The sequence below is a fragment of the Mustela lutreola genome, chromosome 8, assembly GCF_030435805.1.
Source record: "Mustela lutreola isolate mMusLut2 chromosome 8, mMusLut2.pri, whole genome shotgun sequence".
Taxonomy (NCBI): Eukaryota; Metazoa; Chordata; class Mammalia; order Carnivora; family Mustelidae; genus Mustela; species Mustela lutreola.
The window spans coordinates 19,157,395-19,185,218 of record NC_081297.1 but is presented as its reverse complement, the minus strand read 5'-3'; the positions used below and the strand labels follow the sequence as shown (position 1 = coordinate 19,185,218).

At 37.1% G+C, this 27,824-nt stretch overlaps 1 protein-coding gene across 2 annotated transcripts in view; it reads right to left on the bottom strand.

Annotated features, from left to right (window-relative positions):
• DNAJC1 (DnaJ heat shock protein family (Hsp40) member C1) overlaps positions 1 to 27,824 on the bottom strand; it is a 449,390-nt gene that overhangs the window by 265,305 nt on the left and 156,261 nt on the right. For both annotated transcript variants that reach the window (XM_059183955.1, XM_059183954.1), the window contains one exon: positions 18,536 to 18,615. In XM_059183955.1, coding sequence (XP_059039938.1) covers positions 18,536 to 18,595 — 60 coding nt within the window. In that variant the 5' untranslated portion in view covers positions 18,596 to 18,615. The remainder of the gene's footprint in view (positions 1 to 18,535; positions 18,616 to 27,824) is intronic.

The window sequence follows — 27,824 nt, the reverse complement described above, 5'->3', positions numbered from 1 at the left end:
TCTTTGAAATCTCTCCAGAATAAAACAAATACATGTATTTTTCCCTTTTACTCTTTTAAGAAATAATTGCATACTATATATACTATTATGCAACTTGACTTTCTCACTTGACAATAGATCTTGGAGATCTTTCATAACACTTCACAAAAAGTTTTCTCATTTTCTTTGCTACTGCTGCTTCTCCAATTGTATGGACAAACCATAATTTCTCTGAGACATTTCTTTTTCATGAGTATTTATATTTTTTCAAGTTTTTTGCAACTGAAAAAGCAAAATAACCTATTTCTATGCCATTTTATACCTATGTGAGCATATATTTTGGATAATTCCTATTGTAAATTTATTAAGTCAAAAAAAATTTTTTTTTTGTTATTGACAAATTAACCTCCAGTGAAGATTCTAAATCTCTTTCTTTTTTGACCCATATTTTCTTTTAAAATGAGTGATAGTAAATTTTATGTGTCAACTTGATAGTATCAGGGGTGTCCAGATATCTGATTATTTCTGAGGGTGTCTGTGAAGGTGTCTGTGGATGTATCTATGAAGAGCGTTTGAATTGCACTGAGTGGCATAAGAATTGGTAGATTCAGTAAAGAATATTGCACCCCCTCACTCCCAATGTGTGTATCATCTACTCCACTAAGGGCCTGAATAGAACAAAAAGGTGGAGGAAGGAAGAAAATGCCTCTTTCTTTTCCTGCCTCATTACTTCATTTGGGACGTCTCTTCCCATCTTTTCTTACTTTCTCACTGGGATTTATATCACTGGCTCTCCTAGTCCTCAGACTTTCAGACCTGGATTGAATTAAACTACTAGTTTTCCTGGGTCTCCAGCTTATAGATGGCAGATCTTGGGACTTCACAGCCTCCAGAATTGTGTAAGCCAACTCATCAGAATGTTTCCTTCTATATCCTATTGGTTCTATTTCTCTGAAGAACCCTGACTTATATAGAATTTATTAAAATAAATATACTATATATTATATACACTATATATATATATATTGTGCATATGCACACACACACACACCTTTATTTCCAGAGAAAAATGGCAGGATCACAGAATTTCTCTTAATAAATCAATAAGACACAGAAACAGCAAAGGCACATGTGGTCATCAAACTAGAGAGGAGCAACATTTTTCTTTATGTTTTTTGGAAAATATCATTCAGAGAAAGAAGTTTGCAGAAATCCTTAAGAGATCTTCTGCTTTCTCAGAAGCTGTGTTTGTCATTTCTCCTTTTGTCCACTACACAAAGACATACTGAGTGCCCGCTATGTGCTAGAATACTAGACCTGCGATAGATTTTGCAGGTGCAAGAGTGAGAGAGAAGAAAAAAAGCAAGTGGAAGATGTTGAGACAAAATTCTAATTTGTGACTAACACGTCTGCTTTGGAACCAAGCGGAACTGACGGTGAGGGGTGTGTGAGGAGGCAGCCCAAAAGGAAAGACACGGAAAGCTGCTCTAGAGTGGAAGTCCTGCTCCTCACAACAGGTAAGCTGTGAATCAGTGAAAGCTGGACACAGTGTCAATCACACTGGCCTATTTTTCTCTTGTTGAGAAAAAGGTAGAAGAGAAATTGGGGTTTAATAAGGGAAAATTATCTCTAAATAAAAGAAGTCTTGACAACTAGTGTGAAAAAAAAAAAAAAAGAAAATAAATTTAAAACCTTTGGAGGCAGAGGCTTCTAGGTTGCTCAGTAGGTTAAGTGTCTGCATATGCTCAGGACATGATCCAGGAGTCCCGGGATCGAGCCCTGCATCAAGCTCCCTGCTCATCTGGGAGCCTGCTCCCTCTCTCTCTGCCCCTCACCCCACTCGTACTCAATCTCTCTCTCTCTCTCTCAAATAAATAAATAAAATATTAAAAACAAAAACTTTTGGAGACATAGGTGGTACATGGAAAGTCCCTTGTAAAACCATTCTCTGCCTTAGCCTGAACTGGAAGAAGCCTTACGTTTTGTACTTTACCTCTGGTTAAGAGAAAAGTTTGGGATGTGGCTGGTGGATAATGGGCAGCACAATACTCCTTCAGGGCTAACAGTTTCTGGCAGTATCAAAAGTATCAAAGAACCACAGTTAAGATACATAATCAGGAAACAGAGGCCTTCCCCTCCCCCCAGTGCCCCTGCTCTAACTACAACAGAGGAATGAACTCTGGTTCAGTTCTTTAAACACAATCATAGATGTGAATGCAAAGACGAATCAAATTCACCAATTGTTCCTGTGCCTAGATAGGGGAACTTCCAAATCAGACAACAGAAAGGCAGAATACAGAATACAAAAACGTTGAAGCAAAGGCATTAGGCTGGTTAATATAAATGAGACAAGATGATCAATTTCTTTGTTAAGCACGAAATGTGGTAGAGTCAGGGCATTTATCCATTTTATCCTATAGACAAAAGAAGGAAAACATGCTAGTCATCTACTGACTTGTTAGAACAATCTCTCAAGCACTCATACTATATAGGAGTATAGAAATGTCAAACATGACATTAAGAAAACATCAGATTATTGAGTAAGATAATTCATGAGAATTACAGGGCACTTTGGAGATTACTTTAAGAATATAGCAATGAGGGGCGCCTGGGTGGCTCAGTGGTTTAAGCCTCTGCCGTTAGCTCAGGTCATGATCTCAGGGTCCTGGGATCGAGCCCCACATCGGGCTCTCTGTTCAGCAGAGGAGCCTGCTTTCCCCCCTCTCTCTGCCTGCCTCTCTGCCTACTTGTGATCTCTCTCTATCAAATAAATAAATAAAAATCTTTAAACAAACAAAAAAAAGAATATAGCAATGACTTCCAGAATCTTTGTTCACATTATTCTTCCAAGGGTAAGTTTATAATAATAAATAACAGAACAAGTTAGTATAGTTATAAATATTCACACAGGTTTCAATACCACATGAGCTCAGATCCTTTGAACATGTTTTATGACACAAGGGTGGTCATTCTTCCGCAGCTGCAGGGGAGAAAGCACCTCTCCTTCAACCAACTCTTTCAATTATGAAGATTTGGCATTTTATTTATTATTTTAAGCAAAACCAGGCCTGTGGAGCTCAATTTTGCTTGAAGAAACAGAGAAAAAGAATAACGTGACATCGTTAAATAACAGGGGAATAAGCTGAAGCTTATTATGAGAAGATGCAACTGGGCCTTGACAGTAAGAGAGAATTAAGAAGAATCTCTGCATTATAAGTGGAAAACTAGAAGGCCCAAATAAATACACAAATTATTTCTAGACTAAGTAACCTTTAAGACAAATTGTGTGATTCAAGATAAACAGGATATTTTATTATTATGAAAGGTTAATTTTGACTTAAAAATTTCAACTTACAAATTGATAGAACTATTAAGAGAAACAGACAAATCCACATTCATAATGTGGTATTTTAATATAACCACTCGATAACTGATAGAGAAAAATAATTCTTATGACAAATGTCATAAGATTGAAACAATAAGCATATTTTCCCCAACATAATACAATGAGTTAGAAACTAACCTCAACCCAAGAAAACCTTCATATGCTTGGAAATTAAATATCTGAGTAAAACTCATGGATCAAAGAAGACATAGTTGAATTAAAAAAATAGTTCATGGGTGCCTGGGTGACTCAGTCAGTTAGGCATCCAATTCTTGATTTTGACTCAGGTCATGATTTTGGGGTCATGGGATAGAGCCCATGTCAGTCTCTGTGCTCAGTGTGGAGTCTGCTTGAGATTCTTTCTCTCCCTCTGCCTCTGCTCCTTCCCCTGCTCACACACACATTGTTTCTCTCTCTCAAAATAAAAATAAAAACGTCTTTAAAAAAATAGTTTGAACCAAGCAATAATTAAAGTAGTACATATAAAAACTTATAAGATTAAGCTAAAAGAATATGTCAGGGACAATTATGGCATAAGATATTCATACTAGAAAAAGGCTAAAAATTAATAAACTAAGAATATAATTTAAGAAATTTTTAAAAAGGCGCACCTGGGTGGCTCAGTGGGTTAAGCCATTCCCTTCAGCTTGGGTCATGGTCTCAGGGTCCTGGGATCAAGCCCCACATCAGGCTCTCTGCTTAGCAGGGAGGCTGCTTCCCCCTCTCTCTGCCTGCCTCTCTGCCTACTTGTGACCTCTCTCTGTGTCAAATAAATTAATTAATTAAAAAAAAGAAATTTAAAAAAGAACAAAACAAACCCAAAGAAAGTAGAAGAAAGAACAAGTTAGAAATAAGAACAGAGGCCGATTAAACAGAAAACACAGAATCAATAAAACAAAAGATCGATTTTTCAAAAACCCTACTGAAATTAATGAGCATCTGATGAGATCAATCAATAAAGGAGAATGACAGGACAAATAACATCAGAAAAAAAAGAACATTATCATAAAAGCTAGAAATATTAAATACAGAATAAAAAGTCATTATGAACAATCTTATGCCATTGAATTTGAAAGTATAGACTAAAGGAAAAAATTTTATCAAAATGCAATTTACACAAACTGCTTTTTCAAGAAGAAATAGAAAAACCAAATGGTTTTAAAACTTAAATGATCTTTCAGTGCAGTTGAAAAAATTGAATCAAGGAAAAATTGGTGACTTAGATGGCTTCACATTAAATTGCCACAGTGAAGGAATAAATAACTCTGAACTATTCTGATATTATAGACAAACTCTTTCAGAGAATAGAAAAAGAGAGAACACTACTTATCTCACTTCATGAGGCTAGCATAACCTTGATAACAAGGAAGAAAAATTATAGTCCAATTTCACTTGTGAACACAGATATAAAAATTGTAGCAAAAGTATCAGCAAATTAATCCAGCAATATGTAAAGAATATAAAACACCATGACGGTGATAGCCAACCTCCAAGATGGTCCCCAATGATTCCCACCTCTAGGTAGTTCTCTCCCAACACTGGATCAAGGTAGGTGTATGTGACCAATAGAATACAGCAGATATGAAAGTATATCGCTTCTGAGATGTGGTTATCAAAGATGTAGAGTCTCTTCCATAAAGAACAGCACAACCAATAGCCATACTAAGAGACAAGATAGAAACAGCAGTTTTTGAAAAATATCTGGTATATACAGGAAGGAGATCTATTTACTAATCTCAGAGCATGTGCTTGTGGGGCAGGGATCTTTGGGACACTTCTCCAAGAGCAAAAGAGCTGGTGGGTGCCATTTCCCAGCCCCAACCACAAGCCTAGATACATGGATACCTGTGGGCACCATACTGTCCAAACACTCTCCATCTAGTGCTAACAGCATGCCCTGCCCCATGCTTCTGCAGATCTGCCCCCTTCAACCTACTTAGCCTTGGCAGTAGTTTCCTCCTCTCACTCCACAGAAACTGTGGCTGCAACTCCCCACCTGCAGTGGCCTGTGTGGCCCTTCTTGGTTCAGCACGCCATACGCACAAATTCTCCTGTGGACCTACCCCCCCCCCCCTTTAAACATGTCCTTGGCCAGAGCCCATCCAAAGTGGCCCCTAAGTCTGGCAGTATGCAGGCAGACTACTGCCTGGGGACAGAGAAATATAACACACAGCAGTCTGACTCTGACCCCAGCAGTGGGGTGCAAGCAAACATAATTTCTGACTACAGGCCCCACCCACCAAAAAAACCTTCTTAGGGACAACAAAGGGAAAGCACCCTGCAGTCTGAACTACTGACTCTCTGGCAGATGCCTTGTTGGACTCAACTCAAGTCTAAGTCAGCCGCAGACTGGCCCACTAACAACATAGGGACAAAACCTTGCTCACAACAGGCAAAGAGAGCCACTGCAGACAAGACTGAAAGCAAATGCAACTCAGCCACAAATATGTAACACACATAGGAGACATCCCTAAAGTGCCATGTTCTGGTTAACAGGGGACATTGCACTGCAGGGCACTACAGGACCTTTTTTTCATAAGCCATTATTTTCAAGAGCAGGAGACTTGGATGACTTTCCTAATACCAAAACAGACACAGAGAATTAGACAAAATAAGAAGACAGAGGAATATGTCCCAAATGAAAGAATAGGACAAAGTCACAGTAAGAGAGCCAAACAAAACAGTGATAAGTAATATGTCTGACAGAGAATTTAAAGTAATGGTCATAAAATAATTCACTGGACTTGAGAAAAGAGTGGAGAACATCAGTGAGACTCTCAACAAAGAGAAAATATAAAAAAAGAACAAATCAGAGATGAAGAACTCAACTGAAATTAAAAATATACTAGATGGAGGGGCACCTGGGCGGCTCAATTGGTTGGGGGGTCTGACTCCTGATTTCAGCTTAGGTCATGATCTCATGGTCACAGGATCAAGCCCTGTGCCATTGGGCTCCCCACTCAGTGGGAGTTTGCTTGATATTCTCTTTCCTCTGCCTCTACCCGCCTCCCACTTAAGCTCACAATCTCTCTCCCTCTTTCTATAATAAATTAATAAATCTTAAAAAAAATACACTAGATAGAATAAATAGTAGACTAGAGGAAGCAGAAGAACAGATCAGTGACCTAAAGAACAGAGTAATGGAAAGTAAGCAAGGTGAACAGGAGAAAGAAAATAATAATGATAATAATAACAACAACAACAACAACAAATGAAAACAGCTTAAGGGAACTAGTGACACCATCAAGTGAAATAACATTCACATTATAAGGATTTGAGGAGAATACAGAGAAAAGGGGGTATAAATTTAGAAATAATAGCTGAAAACTTCCCAAATATGGAGAAGGAAACAGAAATCCAAATCTAGGGGGGCAGAGAGAGCCTCCCCAAAAATCAACCCAAGAAGGTTCACACCAGGACACATTGTGATTAAAGTGGCAAAGAGTTGGGATAAGGAGAAAAAAATTAAAAGCAGCAAGAGAAAAGAAAATAGTTACATATAAGGAAAACCCTATAAAACTATAAAGCTGTTTATTCAGCAGAAACTTTAGAGACCAGGGGCATCTGGATGTCTCAGTTGGTTAAAAGTCTGCCTTCAGCTCAGGTTATTATCTCAGGGTCCTGGGATCAAGCCCTGAGTCAGGATCCCTGTTCAGCAGTGAGTCTGCTTCTTCCTCTGCATGCCCCCCAAAAACTGCTTGTGCCCAGTCTCTCGCTCCCTCAAATTAAAAAAAAAAAAAAAAAAGAAAAAAGAAAAGAAAACCTAAAAAAAAAAAGAAAGAAACTTTAGAGGCCAGGTGGGAGTGGCATGATATATTCAAAGTGCTGAAAGAAAAAAAAAAACTTGCAGCCAAGAATATTCTATCTAGCAAGGCTATCATTCAGAATACAAGGAGAGATAAAGAGTTTCTTAGGCAAACAAAAATTAAAGGAGTTCATCACCACTAAACCAGCCTTACAAGAAATGTTAAAGGGGAGTCTTCAAGTGGAAAGGAAAGATTATAAGAGTAAGAGAAGTAGGAAGCACAAAAGCAGTAAAATTAAGTATATGTATAAAAATCGGCCAAGGAATTCACAGAATAAAATGATGTAAAGTATCACACCATATACCTAAAACATGGAGGGTGAGGAGTAAAGAATGAGTTCAAGTTTAAATGACATGAACTTAATATAGACTGCTATATGCATAAGATGTTATATATAAACCTCAAGGTAACCACAAATCAAAAACTGGTAAGAGATGTGCAAAAATTAAAAAGAAAAGAATCCAAGTATATCACTAAAGAAAGCCAGCAAACTATGAGGGAAGAGAGCAAGGGAATAAAGAGACAGAAAAATGACACCGCCCCATAAAAAAAATTAACAAAATGGCAGTAAATACATGCCTATCAATAATTACTTTGAACGTAAATGGATTAAATGCTCCAAGCAAAAGACACAGGGTGATGGAATGGATGAAAAAGCAAGATCCATCCACATGCTGCCGGCAGGACACTCATTTCAGATCTAAAGACACATGTAGACTGAAAGTAGGTAATAGAAAAGCATTTATCATGCAAATGGAAGTGAAAAGAAAGTCAGGGTAGCAATGCCTATATTGGATAAAATAGACTTTAAAAACAAAGACAATAAAAAGTGACAAAGGAGGATACTATATAATCATAAAGGGAATAATCTAACAAGAAGATAGGACAATTGTAAATATTTATTCACCCAAAATGGGAACATTCAAATATATAAAGCAACTAATAAAAAAATGAAAGGAAGCAATTGATAGTAATACAATAATAGCAGGGGGTTTTAACAGCTCACTTAACATCAATGGATAGATCATTCAAACAGAAAATCAGCAAGAAGACAGTAGTTTTGAATAACACATTGGGCCAGATGTACTTAACAGATATATTCAGAAGATATCATCCTAAATAACAGAAAGCACATTCTTTTCAAGAGCACAAAGGACATTCTCCAGAATAGGCCACATATTAAGCCACAAAACAAGTCCCAACAAATAAAAAAGTCTAAAGTCATATTATGCATCTTTTCTCAACATAATACTATGAAACTAGGAATTGCCCACAAGAAAAACTCTGGGAAGAACACAATATGTGGAGGTTAAATAACGTGCTACTAAACAATGAAAAGGTCAACAAAGAAATCAAAGAGGAAATAAAAAAAATACATGGAGACAAATGAAAATGACAACACAATGTCCCCGAATATTTGGGATGCAGCAAAAAGCTCTCCTAAGAGGGAAGTTTATAATAATACAAACCTATTTCAAGAAGCAAGAAAAATCTCAAATAACCTAACCTTACATCTAAAGGAGTTAGAAAAAGAACAACAAAACCCAAAACCAGTAGAAGGAAGGAAATAACAAAGATTAGAGCAGAAATACATGATACAGAAACTTAAAAAAAAAAAAAGACCAAAAACCCCAGGTCAGTGAAATCAGGAGCTGGTTTTTGAGATCAACCAAATAGATAAAACTTCAGCCAGACTCATAAAAAGAAAGAGTGTGAGAGAGGACTCAAATAAATAAAATCAATAAGGAAAGAGGAGAAATAACAACCAACACTACAAAAATACAAAGGATTCTAACAGAATATAATGAAAAATTATATGCCAACAAATTGGACAACCTAGAAGAAATGGATAAATTCCTAGAAACATATAATCTCCCAAAACTGAAACAGGAAGAAATAAAAAATTTGAACAGACTGATTACCAGCAATTAAATTGAATCAGTAATCAAAAAACTCCCAACAAGCAAAAGTCTAGGACTAGATGGCATCACAGGTAAATTCAACCGAACTTTTAAATAAGAATTAATATCAATTTCAAACTATTCCAAAAGATAGAGGAGGAAGGATATCTTCCAAATTCAACCTATGAGATCAGCATTACCATGGAATAACACATTGTGCAAAAATTACCAAAACCATATAAAGGCACTGCAAAAAAAGAGAATTATAAGACAATATCTCTGATTAACATAGATGAAAACCCCTCAACAAAATATTAGCAAACCAAACCCAACAATATGTTAAAAAGAGTATTCACCACAATCAAGTAGGGTTTCTTCCCAGGATGAGGGTAGTTCAATATTTGCAAATCAATCAATGTGACATATCACATTAATAAGAGAAAGGGTGAAAATCACATGATCATTTTAATAGATTCAAAAAAGCATTTGGCAAAGTAAAATATCCATTTATGATAAAAATATCCATTTATGATAAAACCCTCATCAAAGTAGGTCAAGAGAACATATGTGAACATAATAGAGCCTGCATATGAAAAACCCACAGCTAACACTATACTCAATGGTGAAAAACAGAAAACTTTCCCCCCAAGATCAGGAGCAAGGCAAGGATGTACAATTATCATACTTCCAACATAGTACTGGAAGTCCTAGCCACAGCAATCAGACAAGAAAAAGAAATAAAAGGCATCCAACCATGAGAGACTGTGAACTCTGAGAAACAAATTGAGGATTTTTGAGGAGGGAGGGTGGAGGGTTGGGTGAGCCTGATGGTGGGTATTAAGGAGGGTACATATTGCATGTAGCACTGGGTGTGGTGCATAAACAATGAATGCTGGAACACTGAAAAGAAATAAAATAGGCATCCAATTAGGTAAGGAAGAAGTAAAACTTTCACTATTTGCAGATGACATGATACTATATATAGAAAATCCAACAAAAGATACCATGAAAACAGTACTAAAACTGATAAATGAATTCAGTAAGGTCACAGGACACAAAACCAATATACAGAATTTCATTGCTTTTCTATACACTAATAATAAAGCAGTGGAAAGAGAAATTAAGAAAACAATCCCTACCATTGCACCAAAAATAATAAAATACGTAGGAATAAACTTAACCAAGGGGATGAAAGATCTGTACACTGAAAACTGTAAAACACTGATGAAAGGAATTGAAGTTGACACAAATAAATGGAAATATATTCCATCATCATGAATTGAGCAAATTAATATCATTACAAGGTTCATACTACCCAAAGCAATCTACAGATTTAATGCAATTCCTATCAAAATACAAACTATTTTCACAGAAGTACAACAATTAATCTTTTTTAAAAAGATTTTATTTATTTACTTGACAGAAGAGAGAGAGAGCACACAACAGGGGGAGCAAGGAGAGAGAATCAGCATAGGGAGAGAGAGAAGTGGGCTTTCTCTTCTATCATGACCTGGGCTGAAGGCAGATGCTTAACTAAGCCACCCAGGCCCCCTAGAACAAATAATGTTAAAATTATATAAAAACACAAAAGATCTTGAATAGCCAAAGCAATCTTGAAAAAAGAAGAACAAAACTGGAGGTATTATAGTCTCAGATAGCAAAATAAACTACAAAATATACTGTTGTAATCAAAACACTATGATAGTGGCACAAAAGGAGACACATAGATCAATGGAACAAAATAGAGAGTCCAGAAATAAACCCACAATTATATGGGCAATTAGTCTTCAACAAGGGAGGCAAGAATGTACAATGGGAAAGGGACAGTGTCTTCCACAAATGGTGCTGGAAAAGCTGGACAGTTATATGTAAAAGAATGGACTACTTTCTTACAGCATACACAAAAATAAACTCAAATGGATTAAAGACCTGAATGTGAGATCTGAAACCATTAAAATCCTCGAAGAGAAATAGGCAATAATTTAATTGACATTAGCTGTAGATTTTTCTAGATATGTCTCTTGAGACAAGGGAAATTAAAGCAAAAATGAACTATTGGGATTATATCAAAACAAAAATCTTCTGCACAGCATGGAAGCAACTGACAAAACTAAAAGACAATCTACTGAATGGGAGAAGATATTTGCAAATGTCTTATCAGATAAAGGGCTGGTATCCAAAGTCTATAAAGAACTTACCAAACTCAACACCCAAAAAACAAAAAACCAGTCAAGAAATGGGCAGAAGACCTGAACAGATATTTTTCAAAGAAGACATGCAAATGGCCAACAAACACATGAAACAATACTTACATCACTCATCATTAGGAAAATTGAAATCAAAACCACAATGAGCTTTATTCTTCTACATATAGCTCTCCAATTTTCCCAGCACCATTGATTGAAGAGACGGTCTTTTTTCCACTGTATATTTTTTCCTGCTTTGTCAAAGATTATTTGACCATATATTTGAGGGCACATATCTGGGCTCTCTACTCTGTTCCACTGGTCTGTGTGTCTGTTTTTATGCCAGTACCATGCCATCTTGATGATCACAGCTTTGTAATAAAGCTTGAAATCAGGCAATGTAATGCTGCCAGTTTTGTTTTTCTTTTTTAACATTTCCTTTTTTTTTTTTTTTAAAGATTTTATTTATTTATTTGACAGAGAGAAATCACAAGTAGTCAGAGAGGCAGGCAGAGAGAGAGAGGGAAGCAGGCTCCCTGCTGAGCAGAGAGCTCGATGCGGGACTCGATCCCAGGACCCTGAGATCATGACCTGAGCTGAAGGCAGCGGCTTAACCCACTGAGCCACCCAGGCGCCCCTTTTTCAACATTTCCTTAGCAATTTTCTTTAGTCTCTTCTGATTCCACACAAATTTTAGGATTATTTGCTCCATCTCTTTGAAAAATACTGGTGGAATTTTGATCAGAATGGCATTAAAAGTATAGATTGCTCTAGGCAGTATAGACATTTTAACAATGTTTATTCTTCTGATCCAAGAGCATGGAATGGTCTTCCATCTTTTTGTGTCTTCTTCAATTTCTTTCATGAGTGTTCTGTAGTTCCTCAAGCACACATCCTTTACCTCTTTGGTTAGGTTTATTCCCAGGTATCTTATTGTTCTTTGTGCTATAGTAAATGGAATCGATTCTCTAATTTCCCTTTCTGTGTTTTCATTGTTAGTGAATAAGAAAGCAACTGATTTCATTGCTTTCACAAGAAAGCAACTGACTACATTGACTTTGTATCCTGCCACATTACTGAATTGCTGTATGAGTTCTAGTAGTTTGGGGATGGAGTCTTTTGGGTTTTCCATATAAATTATCATGTCATCTGTGAAGAGAGAGAGTTTGACTTCTTCATTTCCAATTTGGATACATTTTATTTCTCATTGTTTTCTGATTGCTGTTGCTAGGACTTCTAATACTATGTTGACCAAGAGTGGTGAGAGTGGGCATCTTTGTCATGTTCCTGATCTCAATGGGAAGGCTGTGTGCTTTTTCCCATTGAGGATGATATTTGCTGTAGGTTTTTCATAGATAGATTTTATGAAGAATGAAACTCAACCATTCTCTTACACCGTACACAAAGATAAACTCAAAATGGATAAAAGACCTCAATGTGAGATAGGAATCCATCAAAATCAGAGGAGAACATAGGCAGCAATCTCTTTCGTATCAGCCACAGCAACTTCTTTCAAGATATGTCTCCATAGGCAAAGGAAACAAAAGTGAAAATGAACTTTTGGGACTTCATCAAGATCAAAAGCTTCTGCTCAGCAAAGGAAACAGTCAACAAAACAAGGAGGCAGCCCACGGAATGGGAGAAGATAATTGCAAATGACAGTACAGACAAAAGGCTGATATCCAGGATCTACAAAGAACTTCTCAAACTCAACATACACAAAACAGATAATCATGCCAAAAAATGGCATGATTATCTGTTTTGTGTATGTTGAGTTTGAACAGACACTTCTCCAATGAAGACATACAAATGGCTATCAGACACATGAAAAAATGTTCATCACTAGCCATCAGGGAGATTCAAGTTAAATCCACATTTAGATACCACCTTACACCAGTTAGAATGACCAAAATTAGCAAGACAGGGAACAACGTGTGTTGGAGAGGATGTGGAGAAAGGGGAACCCTCTTGCACTGTTGGTGGGAATGCAAGTTGGTGCAGCCAATTTGGAGAAAATGTGGAGATTCCTTAAGAAATTAAAAATAGAGCTTCCCTATGACCCTGAAATTGCACTACTGGGTATTTACCCCAAAGATACAGAGGTAGTGAAAAGAAGGGCCATCTGTACCCCAATGTTCATAGCAGCAATGACCACAGTTGCCAAAATGTGGAAAGAACCAAGATGCCCTTCAACGGACGAATGGATAAGGAAGATGTGGTCCATATACACTATGGAGTATTATGCCTCCATCAGAAAGGATGAATACCCAACTTTTGTAGCAACATGGACGGGACTGGAAGAGATTATGCTGAGTGAAATAAGTCAAGCAGAGAGAGTCAATTATCATATGGTTTTACTTATTTGTGGAGCATAAGAAATAACATGGAGGACATGGAGAGATGGAGAGGAGAAGGGAGTTGAGGGAAATTGGACGGGGGGATGAACCATGAGAGACTAAGGATTCTGAAAAACAATCTGAAGTTTATGAAGGGGCAGGGGTAGGAGGTTGGGGAAGCATGGTGGTGGGTATTATGGAGGGCATGTATTGCATGGAGCACTGGGTGTGATGCATAAACAATGAATTCTGTTACACTGAAAAGAAATTAAATAAAAAAACTAAATAAAAACCACAATGAGCTATCTCCTTATACCTGTCAGAATGGCTAACATAAAGAAACACAAGAAACAGTAAGTGTTGGCAAGGATGTAGAGAAAAAGGAACCCTTGTACACTGTTGGTGGGAATGCAAACTGGTGCCACCACTGTGGAAAACAGTATGAAGATTCCTCAAAAAGTTAAAAATAGAATTACCATATGATCCAGTAATCCCACTACTGGGTATTTGCCCAAAGAATACAAAAGCACTAATTCAAAAAGATACATGCACCGCTATGTTTACTACGGCATTATTTACAATAGCCAAATTATGGAAGCAGCCCAAGCCTCCTTCAATAGATGAATGGATAAAGAAGAAGGGTGTAGATATATACAAAGGGAAGTATTACTCAATCACAAACAAGAATGAAATCTTGCCATTTGCAACAACATGGACGGATCTAGAGGGTATAATGGTAAGCGAAATAAGTCAGTGAGAGAAAGACAAATACCACATGATTGCATTCATTTATGGAATTTAAGAACAAAACAAAGAAAAAAGAGACAAACGAAAAAAACCAGACTCTTAACCATAGAGAACCAACAGATGGTCACCAGAGGGAAGAAGGGTAGGGGAATGGTGAAACAGGTGAAGCAGATTAAGACCACACTTATCATGATGAGCACTGAGTAATGTACAGAATTGTTGAACCACTTTATTGTGTACTTGAAACTAGTATTACACTGTAATTAACTATACTAAATTTTTTTTAAAGCATAAAAAAATTTAAAACTTTTACATAGCAAACAATTCCATGTTTTTAAAAAGAGTGAAAAAAACAAGCCAAAGAAATTTTCCAAACTCAATGTCAGCATCTGCTTCTGGAGAGTCCAACCTGTGACATACTATTTATTATATTTCAAAGTAAGCAAAACAATATACAGTATTATCTGTAGTAAATGTTTATAGAATATAATTCAGAATGGTAGTGTTGTGGAGGGTAGAAATAGACTTCAGAAGAAGTGGTCTTTGAAGTTCAAAAGTACCTGTAATACTTTATTTCTTAAGCCATTGGTGGGTGGGAATCAGTATATATATATTATATTATTCTTTGTATATTTGGTATTTAAAAAATAAATGAAAGATTATGAAAAATTAAACTGTCAGATTTATAATTGCTTAGAAATCAAAGAAAAAATAAAAGTCATCATTTTGTATTTTAACACACAAGTATTAGATTTATAAATAAAACATCAATATCTGTAAGTTGAATTTGCAGGCTTGAATAAACTGAGTCTGAATTAAATCACAGTAATTGTGAATATGTCATTCTGGCCCACAGCCTCTTTTATACATTAAAAACTCACTGAAAAAGATTTCTCCTCTTTATAAATGAAATATATCTCTATCTTCTCTAATGCATGAGACCCACCAGTCTACTTATTGCAAAGTCATTAAGATGAGCTGAGTTAATTATTTTCCAAAACTGATTCATATTTTATATATTAATCAACCTTCAGTAGTTAGACTTACATATACATTTTATCACTCCACAAATATTAAATGCCTTTTTATGCCAGGAACTACTTTCAGATGATATGGATAAGCATGAACAAGAAACACAAAGTGCTCTTAAATCATTAGCATGATTTGTTTTTAAAGTATCTTCTTACATATCTAACTGTTAATATCTGACTCAGGCAAAATAATTGCTAATGTCTGACTCAGGCAAAATATTTCCATTTAAGTAGTCAAGCTATTAGAAGTTAAATAGTATACTGTGGGTGGGGGACCCCCTCAAGGACCACACAGAAAATTAAGGAGTTAATTCTGGTTCTGTTCCATGTGGTAATGGAATTTTTTCTTCCAGACTATTTGCACATGTCGATTTCACATAAAGCACCAAAGATTATAAATTTGGAATCAAAGGTTTCTGAACATAAAAGTTAACTACCCAAATCTTTAAACACATTTAAACCTGCACAAGGTCCAGACAAGGAAAAATTCATAAACAGCAATATTTATTGAAGTAGTAACAAAAATTATGAGAAACCACCTAGTCACCTTAAAATAGAGCACAATACTCCTAGTTTTCTGAAGTTGTTGCTGTTCTCTAACTGTACTTACCATCAGTAACACTTTCCATTTTAAGGTTTTTCTAGTACTTTCTTTATTTTTAAAAAAGCTGGAGAACTCAAAGCCAAAGTCCTTTAATTTCTCAAAATCATGAGTGAATAAATTTTTTAACTTTGGAATGTAGAAAAGATGTCACAGGAATTTGAGGTTGATGTACAAATTTGGTTACTTAATATTGACCAATGTCATGAAAAACTAAACATTTTAGTAAAACAACCCTTTGAGTAATTTAATATCTCCCAATAAACAATAAAAACCTAAACTGAGTTTTGTTATTTTTTCCCCTTAATTGTTAAAATAGTCAGACTCATGGAGTAATAATAGTTTTGCATCTACACATTTCAATCCATATACTAAATGTACTTATATTTATTTCTTGGCTATTTTCATAGTTATTCATACAGCATATACATATTGGGTGCCAACTATGCACCAGGTACTTTTCTAGGCCCTGAAGTGAGCAAATACAGATATGATTCCTGTCTTCATTTAACTTCTAGTTAAGTAGGGCATTGAGACATTAGTTAAATGATCACCAAGCCAATATAGTAGGACTATAACAAGAGCTAAGAAAGATAGTTACATAGTACTAGTCATAGTCTGTAGAGGGGTGTCTGTTCTGGTCAGAGAAGCGTATCAGGGCAGGCTTCTTAGAAGAAGCGGCCCTTGAGCGGAGACTTGAAAAGCTTCTGGAGTTAATTAGGTAAAGAGGGGAGGGGAGAGGACAGAGGGTCCTAAGTGCGTGTGTAGGCTCTGCGGCTGGAGCCCAGTTTGAGGTTCTCAAAGACACAGAATCAGCAGTAGCCTGTGCCAGAGGAGACCCAGGAGGTAGATAAGGACCAGATCATACGGGCCTTGCCGGCCACAGTAAAGAGCTTGTCTTTCTCCTCACATGTGTGCATCGGCGAACACCCCTTCTGTCTGCAATGTGGAGAACAGATGGGAGAGGGAGCAGAGTGAAGAGAGCAAGAGGCCAATTAGGAGCTTATGCCAACAGTATGAGGGAGGCAACGGGGCTGGTGCTGGTGGTGGAAATAAATACTTTGGAGGTGGAGCTGGCAGGACTACGTGATGATGAGAAGACGATAAGAAATCTGAAATGGATTTGTGGTCAGGAGTGTTAATAGTGAAATATAATTAATTATACAATTAGAGCCAAAAATGAAATCCTATCAAGTGTAATTAGCACACATACATCTTAGGGTTAGAAGGCTCAATAACGATCTGAGGTGGCATTATTTCTGTAAAAATGACTTGGGCCACATAGTGACGTTTGAGTTTGCAAGTTCCTTCATTAAAGAAAATTTATCTTTACCACATTGTCAAGCTTGTGTCCCTCTTCTCTAAATGTTTCATTTAAAACTAAAATCAGAGGTCCTTGGGGGTGGCCTAGTCAGTTAAGCATCTGACTCTTGGTTTTGTCTCAGGGTAGTGGATCGACCCCAGAGTCCGGCTGTGTGCTCGGCTCCAAGTCTGTTTAGGACTCTCTCTCCCTCCCCCTCCACTCCTCTCCATCTCTCCCTTAAATAAATAAATAAAAATTTTAAAACTATCATAATCAATATCATTACTTTTCTTTTCTTGTCAGAGGCAGATTTTGAAAACATGGGAAACTTTAGGATTATACTTTCCCCCATTTGGCTTTGTGTGAAATTTGCCCTTTTAAAACATAAACTCCTGATTTTATAAACTACTATAATTGAAATTTCACTTAAACACAAATACCATCAAATGAAGAAAAATGTCTTCAGTTCTCCTTATTCACCAATTAAAAAAAAAAACCTATAGACACTTTACAACTGGACTTGTCTTTTAAACCCAGAAATTTCCAATGCATTTGCAATAGCTCCCGTGTCATTCAGGACTATAAGCCTTAACAGAATGTCATTTATTCTTCTTTTCCTGTTGGGAACTGAGTCAACCTGAATGGAAATCACTTGTATACTAGGGAGAGTGAACAAATGTGATGTGAAAGCCAGCAACAGCAACGCCGGAGCTTTAACATTCTAGTCTCCATTAATTGTCATTAAGACTCTGTGGCAGGCATGCTTTTCTTCTTCCATCAACCCCCTTTTTACTCCCCATCTTCCATCCTGGGAGGGGTCTTTTAAGTGGAGAAAAGAGGCAGAATGTAACAGCCCTCTGCATTGATGTTATAAAGGTGATCAATATCAACAAGGGAAGAGAAAAGTGTTGGTCTGGTGGATGTTTGCCCTTCTTGGAGGGGCCTATAGTTCTCTTCCAAACCACGGCTGCTGCCCTGTCAGGCTTACTGAGGAGAAAACCAAAGCAATCAATTGACTGGGGTTGGGGTAGGGTGAGAGCCTGCACAAGAGGGCAAGAACACAGAGAGAAAACCAAGACAGAAGGAGTAGATTCCCAAATGTTTCCCTAATGACCTTTAAGTGTTGGCATTTATGTATTTGTATTGGATTATGTAATAATAAGACTTTTTTCTTTTCCATAAGGCACAGTACCTTCATACCCTTCCAGATGCTATAGGCTTAAGCAGTGGTTTACACTAGCTATTAACGCTATAAATTACCTTGATTTTGGTGGGTATTAAGGAGGGCACGTATTGTGTGGAGCACCGGGTGTGGTACATAAACAACAAATCTTGGAACACTGAAAAAATAAAATAAAATAAAATAAATTACCTTTATTTTTTTCCAAAACCCTCGATTTAGAATCTGACACTCCATTATATAGTACCTAGGTTGATCTTTCTATTCTGAGGTCTTGTTTTATAATGCCTTGTATTATTATTAGCTTTACTATCAGAGTCACCCTCAAGATTCAGTACCCTAGAAAATGTAAAACACATGGTTTTTCTTTAATCAAACAAGATGTTTGTTCTATTTTACACTTAGTAACCCAAAGCCTAGCATCCTGGGTAGTTCCTGGTATAAAAATATGAAATAACACTGATCATTGGATGAAAGCCAGCTGTAAAAGTGAACTAGACAGACCATGAAGCTCTTGGTAACTGACACTTATAGACTCCTTGGGATAAAGAGCCTAAATTCTGCTTATGCCTAAGTTGTCAAGCTTCATGTCATTTGATCCTGTTGCCTTGGCCACAATTGATTAGACCCTGGAAGTCCACAAACACCAGCCAAGAAAGGCCTTTCATACTGGATTGAGACTAATCAGCTCAGCCAGTTTCTCTCTCACTGAAAACTTGTGCTGTAGATGCCCAGAAAGTAAAAGTGGATAGGAAGCAGTAGTGAGAGGCTGTGTCATGAGTATGGTGGAACCATCAGAGTAGGGGGCATTTGAAGCCCCCCAGACTGGATCCTAGTCTTGAGAGCTATCAAATACCAGGAGTCACCCATAGGACATCAGGGTCCCTCATGTCTTCCCCCAGTCTGCCCTCACCTTTACTGAGATAGAACACGGTGTAAGTTTAAGTTGTACAACATAATGATTTCATATGTATATATACGGCAAAATGGTTACCATAATCAAGTTAGTCAGCACACATTTCACCTCACATAATTGCCATTTTTTATGTTGTTATGGTGAGAACATTTAAGATCTACTCTCTTAGCAACTTTGAAGTATACAATACAGTTTTATTAACTACCGTCACCATGCTCTGTGTTAGACCCACAGAACTATTCCTCATCACTGGAAGTTTGTACTCTTGGACCAACATCCTCCCGTTTATCCTAAACCCTGGCAACCATTTTACTCTCCATTTCTATGACTTTAGCATTTTTAGATTCCACACACGAGATCATACTGCATTTGTGTTTCTCTGTTTTATTTCACTTAGTGTAATGCTCTCAATGTTCTTCTATATTTTCATAAATGGCAGATTTCCTTCCTTTTTTGTGGGTGATAATATTCCTGTGTGTGTGTGTGCTTATATCTCACATTTTCTTTACCCATTCATCCACTGATGAACTGATATAGTGATTTCATTTCCTTTGGGTAAATATCCAGAAGTGGGATTGCTGGACTGTATGGTTGTTATATTTTGATTTTTTGAGGTACCTCTATACTGTTATTCATAGTGGCTATAACACTTTTCCTTCTCACCAACAGTGCACAAGTGTTCCTCTTTCTCACCAGAGAATGGGTCATCAAGATTTTAAACTATAGGAAAAAGTTATAGTAATAAAAATGGTATGGTACTGGCATAAAAACAGGCTCATGGACCAATGGAATAGAATAGAATAGAATTGAGAGCCTAGAAATAAACCCATGCATATAAAGTCTACCCAGAAACAGCATCAGATTCCACAGGTTCAAAACTTAGTTCTGCACAACTGTTCCCCACTTCAAAGGCCACTTACAAGTCCAGGTTGTCGGCTGGGCTTCTGACGGACTGACTACATGTCAGAAGTTCCCGTGACCCCCTCCTTGGGTTCAATCTATTTCCTATAGTGGCTCACAGAACTCAGGAAATCATTTTACTAGTTTTTACCTACAGGATACAAGTCAAAAAGCCGCCAGATGAAGGACGTATAGCATAAGATCCCAAACAAGGAGCTTCTGTCCCTATGGAGTTTGACATTTGTCCGTGCTCTGGTTCACTAACTTAGAAGCTCTCAAAATCCTTCCTTTTGGGTTTTTATTTTTTATTTTTATTTATTTTTTTTCCTTTTGGGTTTTAAGTGGCGACTTCATTACATAGGTAATTGATTGATTAAATCATTGGTCCCTCCCTGGAAATCACAGGGTGGGACTGAAAGTTCCAACCTTCTATTCGTGGTTGGTTCCCCTGGCAACTTGCCCCCATCTGTAGGTGTTTACCAAAATCACTTCATTCACATAAACTCCAGTGGAGTTGAAAGAGGTTTGCTATGACTATGACACCTTTGTTGCTCTTTCACTTAGGAAATTCTTTTTTTTTTTTTTTTAAGATTTTATTTATTTATTTGACAGACAGAGATCACAGGTAGGCAGAGAGAGAGAGGGGGAATAAGGCTCGCCACTGAGCAGAGAGCCCAATGTGGGGCTCGATCCCAGGACCCTGGGATTATGACCTGAGCGGAAGGCAGAGGCTTTAACCCACTGAGTCACCCAGGCGCCCCCACTTAGGAAATTCTATAGGTTTTCAGAACTCTGTGTCAGAAATGGGATGGAGACCAAATCATAATATCACAACAACCTATACAAGATGAATTCTTACTGTCGTTATCTGGAAGCAGTTAAAGAACAAAGCTGATTTGTAAAAGCTAATTTGCAAAATAAGCTTTTTGCTTTTAACTTTAAAAATTAAAATTTAGCACTCATTTAGGTTTTTCAGAAATATAATAATATCTCAAAATAAATCACAGTGTTAAGAAAAGCAAAGCATACAATTCTAAAATATTGCAAACCTCATTGTGAAAGTGATAAAATTGTGTAACATGTTACTTTAATAGCAAAATGTGTGAAATTTATGCAGACAGCCCATACAAAATAATTATAGTAACACAGTAAATGATATAATTTACTCACATGTACATGTCATGTCCACAGATATTTATTTTGTTATCTGGAGATGTGTTTTGTTAAAAAATATTTGATCTTAAAACCTCACACACATTAGCCCCCCCCTTTTTTTTTTAAGATTTTATTTATTTATTTGACAGAGAGAGTTCACAGTAGGCAGAGAGGCAGGCAGAGAGAGAGAGGGAAGCAGGCTCCCTGCTGAGCAGAGATTCCCGATGCGGGACTCGATTCCAGGATCCTGAGATCATGACCTGAGCCGAAGGCAGCGGCTTAACCCACTGAGCCACCCAGGCGCCCCACATTAGCCCCTTTTTGATCACAGCTGATTGTAACGTCTGTGCCTAGAGAGTTTCACTATTACATCAGAGAGGATTGGGACACCCGGGGGGCTCAGTTGGTTAAGCATCTGCCTTCATCTCAGGTCATGATCCCAGACTCCTGGAATCGGGCTCCTTACTCAGTGGGGAGTCTGTGTCTCTCTCTGCCTGCTGCTCCCCCTGCTTGTGCTCACAGGCTCTCTCTGACAAATAAATAAATAAAATCTAAAAAAGAAAGAAAGGGGAGAGAGAGAGAGAGAAGGAAGAAAAGAAAGAAAGAAAGAGAGAGAGAGAAAGAAAGAAACTAAATTGGATTGTAACACGGAGACCTGAAGTTATTCTTTACTCATACCTCTGTTTAGAAGACTTGAGAATGGGAGTTCTTTGAAAGCAGGGACCCTGCCTCATTCATCCTTATCCCCAGCATTTAGGTTATCAGTAATAGATGCGTGTTTGGGAGCCTATAGATGGGAAGTGGTCGGGCAAGGAGGGGATTGGCAAATATGGTTAGGATACAATTCTTCAAGCAAATCATGGGGGATAATATTGCAAAGCTTAGTGTATGAAATGCTTAAATACCAGGAGAATTGTTTTATTATATTTAAGTAGGCTCTACACCCAGCATGGAACCCAACACAGGGTTTGAACTCATGACACTGAGCTCAAGACCTGAGCTGGAATCAAGAGTTGGCCGCTTAACTGATTGAGCCATCCAGGTACCCAAAAAATAGGAGTTATTTTTAAAGTGAGTCATAGATAATAATTGAAATTAATGAGCCATTCTTGCTCATGGAAGAGTATATATTGAGGGTGGTACTCAGTAAGTATTTTTAAATGACTCAAATGACAGAATATTAGATAAAAATCTGAATTGTTCCTTGGAATCATGTCAGAAGGTCAGATTAGGTGGTCTGCAAGTATTTTTTTTTTTTTAGTGTGAGATGTGGGGTTTCTTAAGCATATAATTTAAAAATATGCATGAAGAAACCAAAGTATTGCAAAGTCCAAAGATAATTCTCTGAGCATAGTTCAGATTTCTTAGAACACTGCTGGATGGAGGAACAGGACCAGGGCTCCAGATCTGTCGTTTGTAAGTGTTTCTAATGGATGCAATCCATCATTGTTCTCCACAAAGCTTCTCTTGACCTGTGTGCCTTTTAGCTTCCTCCTTGGTGCCGCCATTATGCCTTATAGAATTCTATCATCATACCTGCAACTCTTTTCTCCAAGTGAAAATAGAATATCGATCTTTTTTTTATTTTACTAAATCCTCATTTTAAATAGGCAAACGATCCACAAATAGCATGAAGAAGAAATCACAAATCCCCTGACATCCCACTGGAAGTCATTAACTAGAGTTATCAACCTCTCTGCCACAAGAGACTGGCGTTTTCTGAAAGCAGTGACCCTTTGTCCTTAAATTTGTATCCAATGTGCTTCTAACATTTTAAGTGCCCAATTAGTAATGATGGAATGAATGAATGAATGAATGATCAACTTTGCTAAACTCTGGATATGCAGAGATTAATTAAACCAATTGATTGCCCTCAAAGAACTTGCAGTCAGTGGGAGAAAAAAAACAATGAAATAAGTAAAATTCTGGGCAATAGAACCAGAGTGCTGTGGGGTCAGCTAGAGGGTAGTGATTGTTTCTGCCTGGCAGGGCAAAACAGACAAGACACTGAAGCTGGTTCTCTATGATGAATAGTGTTTTGCCAAATTAACAACAAAGAAAATATCTGAGTTGATGTTTCAGAATGGTTATGAAAAAAGGCACAGAACTGTTATGAGTAGAGTGTGCTCCAGTCTGGTGTACAGAGAATGTAGGGCTCAGGAAAGGGGAATTAAAAAGGCAATTAACTAGCATTTGTGAAGCACTTATTATGTGCCTGGTCTTAGGAACTTTCTATCATTAACTCTCCTGTAAGAAGGTTGTAAGATAGCAAAGTAGCACCTGGAAGACAGTTATGAGGTATAGATGAGGCTAGAGGAGGTAAGCCCATTTTGCAAAGGGCCTTGAAGATTGTTCAGTAAAGGTTCTATAAAGATTTTATGCGGAGAAATGATATAATCAGTATCACCTTTTAGTTTATAACCACCTTAACCAGACATAGTGTTTTCTCATCACCCTTAGTAATCAAGTTCACCGTTCTCCTCCCACAAATTGAGTCACCAGTGTCTCCTATCTAGAAATAGAGTTTAAGGTTATTTCATTTATTTATTTATTTATTTTTTAACAGATCAGAGATATCTTTGACAACGTTGTGCCTATTTGCCTGTGCTCCAGACCTATTTATAGGACACCCTATAGTTATTTCAACATTTCACTTTTTAAGCATTTTTTCACTTTTAAGCTCTTCTTTTCTGAGCTCCCCTCATTTTGTCTGGGACCTGTTACTTGTGTCTCAAATTGAACGAGTCCACATGTTATTTCTTTTCAATTATATTCATTTATCATCACAGGAACCTTACTCCAAGTCTTCACATTCCATAATTCTTTTTACAGTGCAGCTTTGATCCGAACTTTTCTGTTGTTCTTTGGTCTCTGCATCCAACCACCCTGTGTCATTTATTACAGAGTCTATTACGACTTCTCATCATCAGCCTGTTTAATTCTAACTTCGTCTGTGCACTCATGGATGGCTATCCTTCTTAGTAAGAAATTTCTCTGCCTTACTGTTTGCTTTGCTTTCTTTCTTTTCTACGTGTTGTTGCTCCAAGCTGAAGATCTGCTTATCTTTACAGGGCATCTGTCTTTATTGCTCATGTCTTCTATTTACTTACTGACTTATTATCTAACTCTCAGGAACAAACTGATTCTAATGGACTCACACTGCTCTTTGCTTCCTTGTAGGTGGCCACTAAGAGGATGTGAGATCAAATTTTTCATGCAATTATCAAATGAATGGACAAAGGGATATAAAACATCTGGACTTTGGCGTAAGCATTTGGTAGCATACGCATTAGGGAAATGGAAATGAATTCTTTTAGTTATTGATACCATGAAATGGATCTCAGATAGGACTGTAAACAATGGAGAGCTTAAAATCAAGCAGCATGTGGTTGAATGATCATGGTTTAGATTAGCAGACCTGGTAGAGTTTAAGGTCAAACCCAGCTTTGTTTAACATGTTCATAAATAATCTAGGAGACTTCATTTTAAAAACCCTTAATTAGGTGTTTAGGTGAATTCAAGTTGGGAGGTGTTACACATGATATAAGAAAAAGAACTAGAAGAGATAGAATGATAAATCTTCCTTCTTTCCCATTCATTGGGAAATGAATAAAATGAAAGCTTAGTGTGAGAACAGTTCCAAATTATTAACAGGAAAAAAAAAAAACGTAAAGGAAGAACAATGTCAAACGAGGCCACAGAAAGCAATCAGTAACATGGCACAGAAGCAACAGTGGTCATTACTACATAGAATTCTCTTAAATTGATTCTGATTTCTGTCAAGGGTACATAAAATTTGCTGATCTAAATTTCAATATGATACAGAATCATGCGTTTTTGTATTTAAATCATGCGTATTTGTATTTTTGTTTATTTTAAAAATGCTCTCATTTGGTATTTAATCTTTTGTTTATTTTAAAAATTAACATACAAAAAATTTGATTTTGAGGGGAGTGGACAGTGGTGTGGATTTTAACACACGTATAGATTCATGTAAGCACTACCACACTCAGAAGAGCTCCATCATCCCCAAATACCTCCTTTCACATCTCTCTTCCCACCCCCAAGCCTCCAGCAACTACTCAATGTCTCTGTTACTATTCTTTTCTCTTTTTGAAGGTGTCATGTAAATGGAACTGCATGTAACTTTTGTTGTTGTTCGAGGTGTATTCTTTTTTATTGTGGTCAAAAAGACATCCCATAAAATTTACCGTCTTAACCATTTTAAAGTGTAGATGACAGTAGTGTTAATTATGTGTACATTGTTGCTCAATGTTTCTCTAGAACTGTTTCATCTTGCAAAATGGAAACTCTATACCCACTGAGCAACTCTTCTTTTAACCCCCTCCCCAAAGGCCCTGGAAACTATCATTCTACTTTCTAAGAGTTTAACTATTTTAGATTCCTCAAAAAAGTGGCATCATATAGTATTTGTCCTTCTGTGACTGGCTCATCTCACTTAGCATAATGTCCCCAAGGTTCATCTACATTGGTGCATCTGACAGGATTTCCTTCTTTTAAGGCTGAATAATAAATATTCCATTGTATGTTTATACTATATTTTCTTTTTCTTTTCTTTTATTTTTCCAGTGTTCCAAGATTCATTGTTTATGCACCACACCCAGTGCTCCATGCAATACGCGGCCTCCATAATACCTACCACCAGGCTCACCCAACCCCCTACCTTCTCCCCTCCAAAACCCTCAGCTTGCTTCTGAGTCCACAGTCTCTCACGGTTTATCTCCCCCTCTGCTTTCCCCCAATTCACTTCTCCTCTCCTTCACCCAATGTCCTCCGTGTTATTCCTTATGCTCCACATGTGAAACCATATGATAAAAGACTCTCAGCTTGACTTATACTACATTTTCGTTATGTATCTATCTGTTGATAGACATTTAGATTGTTCTACTTCTTGGCTGTTGTGAATAATGCTGTAATGAACATGGGTGTGCAAATATTTGAAGATCCTGTTTCAATTCTTTTGTATATATATGTCTGGAAATGAGATTTGCTATATTATATGGTAATTCTATTTTTAACTTTTTTGATAAACCTCTACACTGTTTTCCACAATGGCAGCACCACTCTATATCCGGAGCAGTGCACAAGGGCTCCAATTTCTCCTTATTCTCAGCAACAACTGCTATTTGCTGTTTAGGCTTTTTAATATAATGTTCATCCTCATGAGCGTAATGTGATTTCTCATTGTGGTTTTAATTTATATTTCCCTAATTATTAGTGATGTTGAGTGTCTTTTCATGTGCGTTTAGTCATTTGTCTATCTTCTCTGAGAAATGTCTATTGAAGACCTTTGTCCATTTTAAAATTAGGTTATTTTGTCTTTTGTTGTTCAGTTGTAAGAGTTATTTATATATTCTGGATATTAGCCCCTTTTCAAATATTTTCTCCCATTCCATAGGTTGTCTTTTCATGCTGCTGATTGTTTCCTTTGCTGTGCACAAGTTTTTGTTTTTGTTTTTTTTGTTTTTAGCTCTGACGTATTTTGTTTATGTTTTTGTCGCCATACATGCTTTTGGTGTCATAACCAAGAAATCATTGCCAAATCCAATGTTAGGAACTTTCTCCCTATATTTTCTTCTAGCAGTTTTACGGTTTCAGGACTTACATCTAAGTCTTTACTCCATTTTGAATCAATTTTTGCATATGGTGTAAGGTAAGGATTCAACTTTTTTCTTCTTCTTTTTTTTTTTTTCCATGTAGCTATCCAGTTTTCCCAACACCATTTGTTGAAAAGACTGTCCTTTTCCTATTGTGTAACTTGGTATCTTTGTATATGGTCCATAGCGTTGTTCAAATCCTATTTCCTTACTGATTTTCTGTCTGGTGACTTATCCCTAACTGAAAGTGGGTATTGAAATCTCCCACTATTATTGTGCTACAATCTATTTTGCCCTTCAATTTTGTCAGTGTTTGTTTCATATATTTGGCTACTCTGCTGTGAACTGCGTAAATATTTATAGTTGTTATAGCTCCCTGGTAAATTGAACTTTTAGCATGTTGTTTGAATATATAATGTCCTTCTTTGTTTCTTGTGACAATTTTTGACTTGAGATCTATTATGTCTGATATAAGTCAGATAGGGCAACCTCTTTTGATTATAATTTGCATAGAATATCTTTTTCCATCCTTTGACTTTCAGCCTGTATCTATCCTCATAACTAGTGTCTCTTTTGGGGCACCTGGGTGTTTCAGTTGGTTAAGAATCTGCCTTCAGGGGCACCTGGGTGGCTCAGTGGGTTAAAGCCTCTGCCTTCGGCTCAGGTCATGATCCCAGGGTCCTGGGATTGAGCCCCGCATCGGGCTCTCCGCTCAGCGGGGAGCCTGCTTCCCCCTTTCTCTCTGCCTGCCTCTCTGCCTACTTGGGATCTCTCTCTCTC